Source organism: Periplaneta americana, chromosome 15, assembly GCF_040183065.1.
Source record: "Periplaneta americana isolate PAMFEO1 chromosome 15, P.americana_PAMFEO1_priV1, whole genome shotgun sequence".
Classification (NCBI taxonomy): domain Eukaryota; kingdom Metazoa; phylum Arthropoda; class Insecta; order Blattodea; family Blattidae; genus Periplaneta; species Periplaneta americana.
Genome location: NC_091131.1, coordinates 133,855,105 through 133,870,990, shown reverse-complemented (window position 1 = coordinate 133,870,990; position 15,886 = coordinate 133,855,105). Strand labels below are relative to the sequence as shown.

General features: G+C 34.7%; 1 protein-coding gene across 1 annotated transcript in view; it reads right to left on the bottom strand.

The window, feature by feature from the left end:
* Cka (Connector of kinase to AP-1) overlaps positions 1 to 15,886 on the bottom strand; it is a 169,749-nt gene that overhangs the window by 65,213 nt on the left and 88,650 nt on the right. Inside the window, exon 8 of the mRNA XM_069848173.1 lies at positions 11,027 to 11,202. Within this exon, the coding sequence (XP_069704274.1) occupies positions 11,027 to 11,202 (176 nt within the window). The remainder of the gene's footprint in view (positions 1 to 11,026; positions 11,203 to 15,886) is intronic.

The following is a 15,886-nucleotide window of genomic DNA, read 5'->3' as shown; positions in this document are numbered from 1 at the left end:
TTTTGTTAAAGCACTCAATGAAGAAGGTAGTAGATTTGCATATTTACAAGGCAAGTTTCCACAGTTAACATATGCAAAACTGAAAGAAGGGATTTTTATTGGACCTCAAATCAGCAAACTCATGGAGGACGAAATGTTTGAGAAAAATTTACAAATGGTTGAATTAGCAGCTTGGCAATCATTTTAAAGGGTTGTGTGTGGTTTTCTCGGAAATACAATACTATAATACTATAAAACTTTGGTTCAAAATTTGTTAAATGCTACAAAAACATGGGTTGTTTTTGAAAATCCCTTTCCTTCATTCACATCTACACTTTTTTCCGGAAAATTTGGGTGATGTTAGTGATGAACAAGACATTTCCATCATAGAGGAGAGGTAACAAGGTCATAAGGATTCAGTAATGATGGGGGATTACTGTTGGTTTCTTGTGAGGGAGAGCAGGCAGGAGTACAAAAGAAAATCATACATTACCAAACACTTTTAAGCAAAATTACAGGTATGTTCCCTTAAAATATGGCCCAAATATTATTTCATGCATATAAAACTACATTTGTGAATTAATCTTAACCTAGCATGAATACGTCATTGTATCATTATATCATTAGCATTAATTTAACATAATATTTTATCTGAAACCAGGTACAGGGTGGCACACAAAATGTCATACCATTTAATTATCACATAAACATTTTAATATTGTAGTTTCAATGTTTCTAACTGCGCTAGTGGATGCCGAAATTCATGGAAAATCCGATAGGTAGCATTACAATTCAGATGTAACCATAGCTACGAGCACAAACATCAATTTGTGAAATGGCGGACAACGGGCGATTGACTGTTGAACACAAGGTGAAAGTTGTTCTGTGTTGTGAATAAACAAAATGTTCGATTCTGGGCGAGGGAACCTCCATGCATACTGCATGAAAAAGAAATGTTTGGGGCAAAACTTTCTGTATGGGCCGCAATTTCGAGCTATGGAATCATCAGTCCAATTTTCTTCGATGAAACTGTCAACCAAGTTCGATACAAAACCATGTTGGAAAGCAGTTTTATCACCCATCTCATGGCAAAAGGTCTCCCCATGGAAACACAGTGGTTCATGCAGGATGGAGCCCGTCCACACACTGAAAACACCATTCTGGATTACCTGCAAGAGATGTTTGATCTTCGTGTGATGTCACATCGGTTTCCTGAACGACGTGGGTGCAGCAAAATGTGGCCATCTCATAGCCTGGACATTAATCTGTGCGATTTCTTTTTATGGGGATTCCAAAAAAGAGAAAGTTTACGAAAGGAGGCCAGAAAATTTGGTGCAGCTCAGAGCCCTTCTAGTGGAGTTGTGCCGTGCGCTATCTGAAGGCTTGTGTCGAAAAGTGGTGACGAATGTAAGGGTTCGTTTGCAAGAGGTTGTGAGGCAAAACGACGGTCATATGGAACATGTTTTGCATTAGAGTTAAAATTCCAAATCCTAATTATTAATTCTATATAATTTTGTAAAGCTATAATACAAGTCAATACGTGTTACGTGTAAAATAAATGGTATGACATTTCGTGTGCCACCCTGTATGTGAGATTCTAAATGTGTTTATATCTTTTTAACCTGACGTGATAAGAGATTTCTATGGCGATTTTCAAAATCAGCACAACTTTTTCGTTAAGAATCACTTATTTTTATCACCCAGGTATGACAATTTTGTTGGGCAGTGTTGTTGTTGTTGTTATTATTATTATTATTATTATTATTATTATTGTTATTGGAATTTTCTGTTGCTGCTTCCAATCCACTATCTAACATCCCTCCTTCGACAGGGTTGAGATCCAGATAGTACGGTGGAAGTTGCAAAACTGCAGGATCGTTTTCGGTTAGTCATTTGTCAATAAGGTAGGTTTTGAATGAGTTTGCTTACTTTGATTAAATAGTAAAATTTCGTTTTTATTGAATTTTTAGAGAGGGGGATATTATTTTTTCTCAATCCAGGTTATCATAAACCTTGCTTTGACTATACAATGTATCACCTTTCAATTTTTATAGAACAGAATGCGTAATTAAAAATCAATTAAATTGTAACATATATATTTCACTTCGATTTTACAACAGATTAGAGACACAACACACAAAATTGTCAAGTCTGTGGCTACAGTGTTAGCATGCTGACCTTCCACATAGACGGCCCGGATTTCATCCCGTCATGTTTGAAAGGAATTTGTAGTGGACAAAATGGAGTTGTGAAGGGTTTCCTTGGGGAAAGCTTAATTTGTCTATTATGCGTTCTAACATTTATTTTCCCATTATTAATGCTTTTTTTGTTGACTATTTCGTTTGTATGACGTCATTCCATTTTCGACCAATGAAGTGTAATGAAATTTTGTATTCCAACCAATCACAGTCAGACTTTGCGATAATTTCTGCAGCTAGATTTATCGCTATCAATTTATCGCATGGTCGTTCTTTTGTTTAGTCATCGCAAACTGTTTCCCCGTAAATTGATGACCATGAATACATTAAGATGCAACTACATGGTTAAACTTTTCTTTCAACTTTAAAGCAATGAATGCAAGATTGATATTTAATATTAATTAATATATTTATGCAGTGAAGACGACGTTCAAAACGGCGCACCATGTAGACACAAAATCTTCATGCATCTTAATTGAACGTACCTTTTAAACTTGATTCTTTCAATATTCTTCCCAGATTGCATGCATATGCGATTGGAATATTGAATTGTATATGTGCAGCTTTAGTTCTGTTACACACTACAGCGAGAATGCGTTTATTAAGCTATAAAAAATGCTTTCGTGTAGCACTCATTGTAAGTAACGGTCGAAACAAGGCACAGCTGACATTGGTCCTGCTTCCACAGGTAACGTAACCTATAAAATTGTAGCCTATAACATTTGTATTGAAATTAAACAATTAATAGATGTTCAAATTTATGTAACATCGCATATCAAACTCAAAGACCTTGCATAGTAATAATGTCTTTGATCAAACTGCCTTTCGTATGGCGTATTTTAATTAGGTCTATCTATACAGAGATGGCTTCACTGTGTAGCAACATGTCTCGCTGTGAATACATAAGCATTGATATATAGCTGTCCCCACTGTTACTGTTAAATTAAATTATGATTTCAGCAGATAATGAAAATGTATTTGTTATAATAATAAGAGAAAAGTGCAGTACATGTAATTAACATTGTTAAACCTGTATTTTGCTTTTCGCAATTGGCATTACTGAATAATAACATCGAATTTCTTTATTGCAATAATCGATATTCATCTGCGAGTATTTCAACTTCACAATATCTGAATAGGTTAAGTATTCGTTAATATACAATTATTAACATTATTAACCAAGCCCTCAGACTCATTACTGGTGGAATCAAAACAACTCCAATAGATTCTATGAGATTCCTCACTAATATTAACAGCATCAAAATGACAATACAAGAAAAAGCACTGATTCAATATGAAAAACTTATTAGATTACCAGGAAACAATTGGCATTCATACAGTCCTCTCTGTAGATTCAAAACTCAAAAAAGTTTCATATCCATTGTTCAAGAATTAAAACAGAAAATCAATATCCCGAATTTAAAAGAAAACCTACAAATTAAACCGAACCCTTTAACTCTATTAAATATAGAATATAATCTAAATTTAACAGAAGAAATACTGAAATCAGAAGTAAACACTGAAATACTAAAACAATTGTCTTTAGAGACAATTAATATTAGATACTCTCCACAAAACTGGCTTCATTTATACACTGATGGATCCTTGATCTCCAGAGAACAAGGTGCCGGTGCATGTGTTACGTGCTGTCTCTTCTCACTTTATAGATCTCTTGGGTATGGAACAACAAGTTTTGATGGAGAAATCATTGCAATAAGTGAAAGTCTCAGGAATCTTCTATGCCACATCAGTAAATTTAGGAATGCAGTTATATTGTCAGACTCCAAAGCAGCTATTCTATCAATAGTCTCTAAACACACACCTTCATCTCAAACAGCAGAAATAACTAAAATGCTCTCTCAATTAATATCACTCAATAAAAGAATTGTATTCCAATGGATACCATCCCATTGTGGAATCCTGGGAAACGAGAATGCGGATGCTTTAGCAAAGAAGGGCAGCACTGCTACTTACAAACCTGTTACTAAATCTACGTATTACTCTGTAAAAAGATTTATTAAATCTACATACTTAGACTTCAACAAACAAAATTTGATAACACAATCCCAAGGGAAAAAATGGAACTCTCTGCATCAAAATCCACAGTTAATTCCCGATTTACCACGAAAATCGTCTGTAGCTGCATTTAGATTGGCAACAGGCCATGATTGTTTGGCCAAACACCTGCATAGAATTGGAATATATCAGTACCCTAACTGTCCATTGTGCAACTCAAACCAAGAAATGGATTCGGAACACCTCAAAATCTGTGCGTCAGTGGCTTCGCTCATGGATTTATCGGCAGATCTCAGACCTCTCGTGACATTACTACAGACAATTATATTATTACACTTTATTTCACTTTGTAACATTTTATTTCATATTGTAATATTCGAAAGGTTAACTTGTCTATTACATCTTATAATGTTTTTAATAATTTGTTGGTAACTCTATAGCATCTATTAATGCTTCATGGTTGTGCTGGGGATGGAGGCCTTCTAATGTTGATTTTCATGTAATTAATGTTCTTTTTTTGTCAATATTCAGCTATCTCAATTTATTTATTTTTGTAACATTTTATATCATAATAAAATTCGAATGCTTAATTCATCTATTATGCATTCCAACAAATATTTTCCCATTATTAATCATTATTTTATTGTCAATTACACTATCTCAATTTATATCATGCATTCTTATTGTAAAATCGTTCATGTAATGTTATTTAATATCTGCTGTGTAATTAACTTTCACCTATTATAAACTATATAGTCGTGTGATACACATTACAATAGTGGTATTCAAAATACTATCGAATGATTAAAAAGGGAATGTTAAAGAAATACTGATAATTAGAAAGCACATCATAATTCCAACCACAATTTATTATTGCTTTAGACAAGCTTAGGTAACTACTGAAAATGCTGCATTGTTTTGCTCCCTGAGAGAAGTGATAAATAGTTCATTAAAATAGTGAGTGTTCTGTAAGAATGTCGACAATCATAATGCGTTGTATTATTGCATAGTAGACTGCTGTTTCTTCTTGAAATTACTTAATAAACATTAACATTTCAGTGTGAGTCACGAATTGCAGTGATTGGTGCCAATTGAGCTGGTAGTCTGTGTATGTAGTTTTTATACAATAACAGGCCAAATATAGGTATCGCTCGGTCTCGAGAATTGCAGTGTCGATAATACGATTCTCGGAACTGGTGTTATTGACCCACTAGTTTCGCCAGTGAGAATGATCAGAACTGAGAAGCTGTTTGTCCAGCTCTATATATACTAGTTCTTTTATAACTACGAAGTGAATCGAAATAAACATTGACATTGAAGGGTTCAGATTGGTTGCATACTTTGTATCGCATTTCCCCTTCTGCAGAAATAGTTCCCTTACATACAAGTTGTACAGAGTACCCAAAAAAAAAGTATACACTGTTTGTTCATCAATAACTTTGCAACAAATTGAGACAAAATTCTCATTTTCAGGGAAATTGTAGCTTAATGTTGTTAGTTGGCAGTGACCAGATGAGCGCTCAGGTATAGTATGAAAACAAAATGGTGGATGCAAGGTTGTCGTTCGAACAAGGAAAGATGATTTTGAAGTGATATTTTAAGTTTGAAAACATTAGGGAGGTATGGCAACAATGGCAAAAAGATTTTCAAACAATGCCACTGACATGTCTAATAATTATGCCTATTCGGCACTAATTCGGAGCCAGTGGTACTGTTAACAATATTCTTAAAGGACCTTTCAGGTGACTGTAACAGCAACAACTGCAGCTACCTCCATAGCAGTGTTACAATAATTTACATGTTCACCACAGAATCTGTGAAACCAGAGTCAGTCGATCAAGTAAGTGTACAGCGAATTTTGAAGACTGATGCATACAATGAATGAGGACGACCCTGACGACGAATTGAGTACTGTGAGTGGTTTGAAAACATTTTGCGCAAGGATGCGGAGTTTCCAGGGAACAATGTCTCTTCTAACGAGGCACAATTCAAACTGAATGGTAATCTAAACTGCCACAATTGCGTGTACTGACCCCTGGAAAATCCGCACATCCATCAGGACAAAGCCGTCAATTTACAGGGACTTAATGTGTGGTGTGATTTGTCCTGTAGGAGTTTAATTGAGCCATTTTTCTTTGAAGGCACAGTTACCGGGATGCTTCAGACAGCAATTGTACCTGCCATACAAGAGCTGCAAGGGGACGAGAGGTTTCATCTGCAAGAAGATGACATCCCAGCCCACTACCATCGAGATGTCAGAGTGAATCTGGATGAAACTCTATCTGGACGATGGACAGGTCGAAGATGTGCTGTTGAATACCCAGCATGGTCCATAGACATAACACCTCTTTACCTATGAGAGACCCTAAAGGATTTGTTTATGGGGAAAAGTCACCTGCAATGGATGCGCTACGAGAATAAATCGAAATGTCATGTGCAGCTATCACACTGGACACATTACAGAACACAGTTCGTGGTGCAGTACGGTGGCATCGACAGTATTTGGTGCTGATGATGGCCACATCAAACACCTATATTAAGCTACTAGCCGTACCCGTGCGCTCCGCTGCACCCGTTAGAAATAAATATAAAGTAATTACATAATTAAAATAGGACATTTGATCCAGGGAACATTCGTGTTTGATAGAAGGATAAATCGTTTAATATGTTACTTAATTTAAATTGCATCCAAATAATTAAAATGCCATCATTTTGGTCCAGAGACCACTCATTGGTGCAATGACAATTCCTTTAACATGTTTCTAATTTTTATTACATGCAACCATAGTTTAATGAACATTGACATCATTTAGATTTAATGTGTATACTTTATTTTACTTGTTATAGGTTTCCATTGAATTATGGTAATAACTTAATTTTAACCCTTGTTTTCTACGTATTCAGTAAATGGCGTTTGGCCCACTATGGTTCTGAACCCTTCAAATAACTTAAATTATATTATATAATATTACATTACATATATTATATTATAAGTATTATATTATATTATATTACATTATATTATATCAGAAGTTAAGGCCCATTCACAATGAAAATTAAACATAAACATAACGCAAGCATAAAACCTTGTGTCCATGTTATTTAATGAAAGCATTCACAATGAATTACATAAGCATAAACTTAATCTTAATCATAAGACGTTAACATGAAAGTTTGCAAACTCCAAACTTTCATGCTTATGTTTATGCGATTTGGAAACAGTACACAAGCGGAAAGCGTGTTTTCACTTTTTGTTTAACATCTCATGTGCTTTGCCTACAGCAATATTTTGATCTATTGGCCGTGATGATAGCTAGGCGCGCAACATGGAATCATATGACGGAAAGTTGATTATTTTAAATCTCTGTTTCTTTGGTTTCAAGTATTGAAAGCCATATACTGATGCCATTGTAGTTATTAGAAACATAAATTGAATAGCTACATCGTCAGTCATTGTGCAATTCTCCATTTTTATGTAATAGATTCTGTAGTTTTGTTGATTCGGTATGTTTGTTTCCACACACGTGTTATGTTTACGTTATGTTTAATTTTCATTGTGAATGGGCCTTGGCTACTTAAGTTTGTGGCATATGTTTATGTGCTTATGTTAATGTTTACATTATGTTTAATTTTCATTGTGAATGGGCCTTTACTGTAATAACATTATAGCATTATGTCCATCTAGAGAAACTACACTTTCCAATGGTGAAATAATAATTAATTATACAAATCGGTTAATTTAGCTTCTGATATTACTTCATACAAACACATAAACATTCTCTGTAGGCTATCTTTCATAGCTTTCGATTGTTGCTGTCCAAGGCCCCTTATAGACGAAGTCATTTGTTTTTTATTTTATTATACGGCCTTAAATGGCAGTTATTTTAATTTTAAAACTCATTTATCTCATTAAATATCAGTCCTATCAAAATTTTTCGAGGAATAAAACTTATCGCAAATTATTTTTAAAGAAACTTTTGTTATGTAACATTTTTCACAAAAATCAATAATAAGCGAGATATTTCGATTTATTTAATTCAGGCCCCCTTATAACCCCCCTTTTAAATAATGTATTTTGAATGCCATATAGCCTAAAATCTAAGTTACAACGAACATAATTTATATTCCAATTTTCATCGAAATCCGTTCATTTATTATTGCGTGAAAAGGTGACAGACAGACAGACAGACAGACAGACAGACAGACAGACAGACAGACAGACAGACAGACAAAAATTTCAAAAAAGCGATTTTCGGTTTCAGGGTGGTTAGTTATATATGTTAGGACCAATTATTTTTGGAAAATCGAAAATTACCAGAAAAATTTCGGCTACAGATTTATTATTAGTATAGATAATTTCTCCAAAAACGAGAATTTTATTTTAATTTGTTCCAAGTTATTGATGAACAAACAGTAAATACACGTTTTTTGGGCTACTCTGTAATTTAAAATTTAGCCAAAATAAGATGCACTGTAAAATAATAGAAGACAACAGAAAAAATTATTTCTTTTACTGAAAAAGCAATTCAAAATAAAATGTAATTTAATTATTGTACCCCTAACTTAACAAGTACATGCGTACAAATTTCCACTTTTTTTTTTGCAGTATGACCACATGTCAACAGCGAATTTCAAAATGTGTGATAACGAGCCAGTTACGCTTCATGCTGTAAAGCACAGGAAAGGCAAACCTTTAAACAGTGGAGAGAAAATTATTGTTTTAAATGTGTTTAATAAGTTGTGCGAAAAAAAAATCTAACTCTCTTATAGACGATATTGTGAGATTGACTTCAGGATTTACGTATATATCTGAGACGAGCGTATACAGTGCCAGAAAGGAAAATAGTGTGAAGTGTTATGTCTGCACTCCAGGCAAGAAAAGGAAAGGTGTGAGGAAGGTTTTTGATGTGACTTGTGATAGATTAATGAGAACTACTGTTCGCCGTAAAGTGCACTCATTTTATTCAAATAATTAACTACCGATCTTGAAGGCGTTGACATCAATAAACACTGATCCCATTTCACCTAATTTGAAACAATCATCATTGTATAATCTCATTAAGGATATCGAATTTGTACGAAGAAATCGTAAAAATGTGATTGTTGACAGGGATCATATTGTTTTGTGGTGTAGGCATTACCTACGTAAAGTAAGAGAACTAAGCCAAAAAGGACATAAGATATATTACTTGGATGAGACGTGGGTCAATAAATATCACACAACCTCAAGAGCTTGGTGTGGGCACTGCAATAAAATCGATTTTTTTTTTTTTTTGGGGACTAAGCACAGAACTTAAACACCCAAGTGGAAAGGATAGACATTACCACGAGGAAATAACAGGCGATGTTTTCAGGACCTGGTTTGAGAAAATTATCCCAAAATTAGAACCTCACAGTTTAATTGTTATGGATAATGCCCCCTACCACAGAGTTCAATCAGGGCAAGTTCCAAATAAATTGTGGCTACGCAATAAAAGCATTCAATGTGATGAAAGTTTTGTTAAAGTGGAATTAATTGAAGGTAAAGCCGATAAACAGTACACGTGAAAAATACATTGTGGACTATATGGCAGAAAGAGCGGAACATTGTACTGTTCGACTGCCTGCTTACCATTGTTGCCTCAATCCCATTGGAAACGTGTGGAGTCAAGTGAAGGGTTATGTTGCAAGGCACAACACAACATTCAAACTGGCCAACATTTGGAAACTTGTTTATGCAGCGTTTAGGGAAGCAGTAACAGTTGTGAGTTGGAGCGATTGTATTAAACACGTAATAACATAAAAAAATAATATGTGCGAAGTAGAATGCATTATCGACAGTGCAGTAGAACCGTTTGTGATTAATACTGAAGGCGAATCTGACACGCAGCTGATTCAGAAATTGAGGGAGTGGAGCCTCTTCCAGAATCTGATTAATCAAGTTACGTAGTTTTTATGGCACGTTTTTCAGAATATAATAATAATAATAATAATAATAATAATAATAATAATGATGATGATGATGATGATGCGGAAATTGCTTATAATTGCGCCCTTATCAATTCTGTGTATGGCAAGGTTGGTATGGATTCTACCAAAACAAATACAAGTACGCGGCAGAGTGATACATTACTTCATAGTTATAATGGAAACAGTATAGCACGTATGAGTGAATTCAGAAATGCATATAGTGTGTCAGCTGGAAGACCTGAGAGGAAAAAGACTTTTGGGAAAGCCAATATGTAAATGAGAGGATAATATTAAAATGGATTTGAGGGAGTTGGGATATGATGGTAGGGACTGGATTAATTTTTCTCAGGATAGAGACCAATGGCAGGCTTATGTGAGGGGTTCCTTAAAAGACATTTGTAAGTACGTAAGTTAAAATACAATTTAGTTACGATGCACAGAGAATGATATTTCAGCAATAGGAATATGTGACATCAAAATATTTACAGTCATTCATTTTGGTTTAAAAAAATTTTTGACAAGAGTATTTACACATGAATGAGAGAGATATCACATTACACTTCTTGATTACTATATTTCACATTAATAAATGCTGATTCCATTGGGAAACACATATTCTCCATATACCCAAAATAAGTCTACCTCAACTCCTGAATTATGAACCAAGAAATAGAAGATCTTTTGGACGAATCCCAAAATTCTGATAGAAGACCATAACATTCCTAATCTGTGCAAGGAAGACTATTATGATGATGATGAATAAATTCTACAATTGAATCGGGGATTGCAGGAACAACACATATTAATATGCTACACATAGTGATATGTGTTGTTTCTGCAATCCCCGATTCAATTTAAGGAAGTGGTTCAGAACTTGTACTCACTTTTTAGCAGGTACAGTTTTTTGCAGGTTCCAGAGTTTAAGTGTGTGGTCTTCACTAGCTGTTATGAGAACTGGCTCCACAGGATGGAATGCCAGTGCTCGCACACCATCAAAATGGCTCCGAAGTGTGTATTTTGCATTCCATGTCTTTCTATATGACTCTTTTGTGGTGGCAATCTGAAAGAAATATCACAAAGACATGTAAGACACAAAGATACTAGGATCAACAATATGTTGTTGTTGTTGTTTGCTAATGCTGAATTTCTGATAATGAAATCATTAATTCTCTTGCTCTCCAGAATTTTTCACTCAAGGACGCCAAGTTGATAGTGGCTGGACAGTGTTGAAAATGATCTTGATCCATTTCCTCTTGAAGATCACATAAGGGGCAGAGTGCTGAAGGATATATTCCAAATATAATTTTACAAATATCTTCTAATTTTATTGTGTTGCTACAGCTAAATACTGAGGTCTGAGCACCATCTCCACAGATAATTCCTTATAGTTTTAAATGCATGATGAAAATTTCCACAGTAAAATTTAATGCTGCTGGTCTCATGAGAAGATGGAGAGTACTTTGATGATGATGATGATGATGATGATGATGATGATGATGATGATGATGATGATGACAGTGAATTATGGAGAAATGGTGGAATTATGGAAAGGAAACCATCCCTGAACATTGTATCTATCACAAATATCACTGACTTGCTCAACTTTAAACACAGTTTTATGACATGAAGGTCAAACTCTACTTATATGCAATGTATTAAAATACTCATACGTAACCGATAATCTAAATGCAACTACAGACGATTTTCATGGTAAATCGGGAATTAACTGTGGATTTTGATGCAGAGAGTTCCAATTTTTCCCTTTTGTTTGTTGAAGTCTATGTATGTAGATTTAACAAATCTTTTCATGGAGTAATACATAGATTTAGTAACAGGTCTGTAAGTAGCAGTGCTGCCCTTCTTTGCTAAAGCATCCGCATTCTCGTTTCCCAGGATTCCACAATGGGATGGTATCCATTGGAATACAATTTTTTTATTGAGTGATATTAATTGAGAGAGCATTTTAGTTAATTCTGCTGTTTGAGATGAAGGTGTGTGTTTAGAGGCTATTGATAGAATAGCTGCTTTGGAGTCTGACAATATAACTGCATTCTTAAATTTATTGGTGTGGCATAGAAGATTCCTGAGATTTTCACTTATTGCAATGATTTCTCCATCAAAACTTGTTGTTCCATATCCAAGAGATCTATAAAGTGAGAAGAGACAGCACGTAACACCTGCACCGGCACCTTGTTCTCTGGAGATCAAGGATCCGTCAGTGTATAAATGAAGCCAGTTTTGTGGAGGGTACCTAATATTAATTGTCTCTAAAGACAATTGTTTCAGTATTTCAGTGTTTACTTCTGATTTCAGTATTTCTTCTGTTAAATTTAGATTATTTTCTATATTTAATAGAGTTAAAGGGTTTGGTTTAAATTTGGAAGTTTTCTTTTAAATTCGGGATATTGATTTTCTGTTTTAATTCTTCAACCATGGATATGAAACTTTTTTGAGTTTTCAATATACAGAGAGGACTGTACGAATGCCAATTGTTTCCTGGTAATCTGATAAGTTTTTCATATTGAATCAGTGCTTTTTCTTCTATTGTCATTTTGATGCTGTTAATATTAGTGAGGAATCTCATAGAATCTATTGGAGTTGTTTTGATTCCACCAGTAATGAGTCTGAGAGCTTGGTTTTGAAATATTCTATTTCGTTTATGAAAGGTGAAGTAATTAAAATTTCTCCGCAGTATGTCAGCACTGGCTGTATAAACATTTTGTATGTAGTGTTCAAAGTATTCCTAGAGCATCCCCATTTCTTTCCTGCTAGTCTTTTTAGAAGGGAGAATCTTTTACGAGCTTTTTCAGAAATGTATTTCAAATGGTTGCTCCATGTTAACTTACTATCGAAAATAACTCCAAGATATTTGGATTCATAAGTCCTAGGAAGGTGTTGGCCATTGTATTGGATATTGAATTCCCTTTCTTTTTTACCTAGTGAAAATATTTGGTAGTTACTTTTGCTTAAATTGAGTGTCATCAAATTTATGTCTTCCATTCATGTAGTTGATTTAGAGCTTTAAGAGCAGAATTTTGAATTTTGTCTCTATGTCTGTAAGATCCGGAAGTCCACAAAACTATATCATCTGCAAATAGTGCTATTTTCATGTTTGATTCCTCTAATAGGGAGGGTTAAGTCATTTATATAAATATTGAATAAAGTTGTGCTGAGGACAGCGCCCTGAGGTAGACCTCGATATGTTTGTCTGAAACTAGAAAGTGAGTTATTGAATTTAGTGGTAATGAATCATTGACTAAGGAATTCTGATATCCATCTGAACATATTGCTGGAGATACCTAATTTCTGGAGTTTTAGTAATAATTTATTTCTCCAAACAGAGTCATATGCTAACTGAAAGTCTATAAATATTGCCAAGGTATCTTCTTTCTTGTTAAAATTGTCTTTTTATTTCTTGGCTGAAGCGTATGACTTGTTCATTGGTAGAATGTAGTTGTCGAAAGCCGGCTTGTCTTGGTAATAAAAGATTTTGGAATTCTAAATACCAAGTTAATCTGTTGGAGATCATGGACTCCATGGTTTTTGCTATCATGCTTAATAGTGCTACTGGTCGATAACTATTAACATCAAGAGCAGGTTTCCCTTTTTTGTGAATTGGTACAATGATTGCTTTTTTTCCAAGCTGCAGGAATTGAGGTGTTCCATGATAAATTGAAAATGGATAAAAGTACAGACTTGGCTTTCTCCCCCCAGATGTTTAAAAAATTCGGAATGAATGTTGTCAGGGCCAGGAGATTTCTTGGTTTTTAAATTTTGTATAGCTATAGTTAATTCTTTGGAAGTAAAATTTTGATGAAATATTTCATAGAAATATAAAAATTGGAAATTTATCCTTGAAAAATTCAAATACCTGGGAGCAACAGTAACAAATATAAATGATACTCGGGAGGAAATTAAACACAGAATAAATATGGGAAATGCCTTTCATTATTCGTTTGAGAAGCTTTTATCATCTAGTTTGCTGTCAAAAAATCTGAGAGTTAGAATTTATAAAACATTTATATTACCAGTTGTTCTTTATGGTTGTGAAACTTGGACTCTCACTTTGAGAGAGGAACAGAGGTTAAGGGTGTTTGAGAATAAGGTGCTTAGGAAAATATTAGGGAGGGATGAAGTTACAGGAGAATAGAGAAAGTTACACAATGCAGAACTGCACGCATTGTATTCTTCACCTGACATAATTAGCAACATTAAATCCAGACGTTGGGATAGGCAGGGAATGTAGCACATATGGGCGAATCCAGAAATGCATACAGAGTGTTAACTGGGAGGCTAGAGGGAAAAAGACCTTTGGGGAGGCCGAGACGTAGATGGGAAGATAATATTAAAATTGATTTGAGGGAGGTGGGATATGATGGTAGAGACTGGATTAATCTTGCTCAAAATAGGGACCAATGGCGGGCTTATGTGAGGGCGGCAATGAACCTCCAGGTTCCTTAAAAGCCACAAATAAGTAAGCAAAAGTGTTTTTATGTTGAGGAGGCATATTTTGCTGTAACAGTGTAACACTGAATGAATGCTCATGTTTAAATTCAATGGCAACTAAGCAACTAACAATTATCGTAATTCAGTGGCAGTCGGTGACTTGAAATATAGGGGGTAGCATATTTTCGGTGACAGTACTTTTATACTGTAAACTTTCATAAAATTGCTCAAGCACTACAACCACATTAAGTGGCTGTCGAGCACCATGCAGTTTGATTAGTAAATATCTTAATTACTTTTCTTTAACAAAATTAGACTTAGGGCTATATGACTCATCTATTTGAAGAGAAAATCCATTCTCCTATCCTTCCTGGATGCAAATTTGTCAATAACTCTTTGGTTGAAATCAGGTATTTGCATAATAAGGTCTCGTTCCACAGAAAGCATGGCAAGAGCTGGAAGTCTTTCCTGCATCATTGTGTTGCGATGAAATGTTTTTATTCTCTTCAGAGTAGAGAAACTCCGTTCTGCCTCGGATGTGGTCATGGGAATGGTGAGTAGTACTTTCAGGAATTTTACACTTTCACTAAATGCTTCATTTAAGTTATTCTCATTTATGAAGTTAAAAATGGACAATGCACCCGTAATTTTCCTAAACTCTTCTCTTTTGTATATAGCAGTCAATTCGGTACGGAGTTTCTTCATATCCAAAAAGTTATAATTAGTGTATGCTGTTTGTAGATGATTTTCAGGAAAAGCAGTACTATATTCTGAAAATCTATCAGGTAGAAATAGCATAGCTGCTGAAAGATGACCTTTGAATTCAAAAAGGCTTTTAGCTTGTTGTACTATGATATCACAGAGTTCTTTGGCCTCCTGATTTTTTGTTTTCGAGTCATCTTCAATCCTCCTTTTTTTCACTGTATTCTCCTGCACAAAAGAAACTTCCACACTATCCCGGATGCTAGAAACTACATGCTCAAATGCTTGGATTTGTTTATGGAGATATGATGGCTCACAAATTCTCTTCTGAACCTGATCGAAAAGAATGTCAATATGAGGCATTATTTGATGGAAAAATGACGGCCAGAATACAAAATTTCCATTCCTGAGAATCTCTTTGAAACCACAGGCTTGTGAAATGGTAGAAGGGTTTGATATTGTATTTTCATCCTGAATTGCCCTCATACAGTCAATAAGATCATCTCGGTATTCATATACGGTATTCACACTCCTTGATTGAAAGTTCCATCTAGTTGGAACAGATTTTGGTAGTCGTTTTTCCACTACTTCATCTA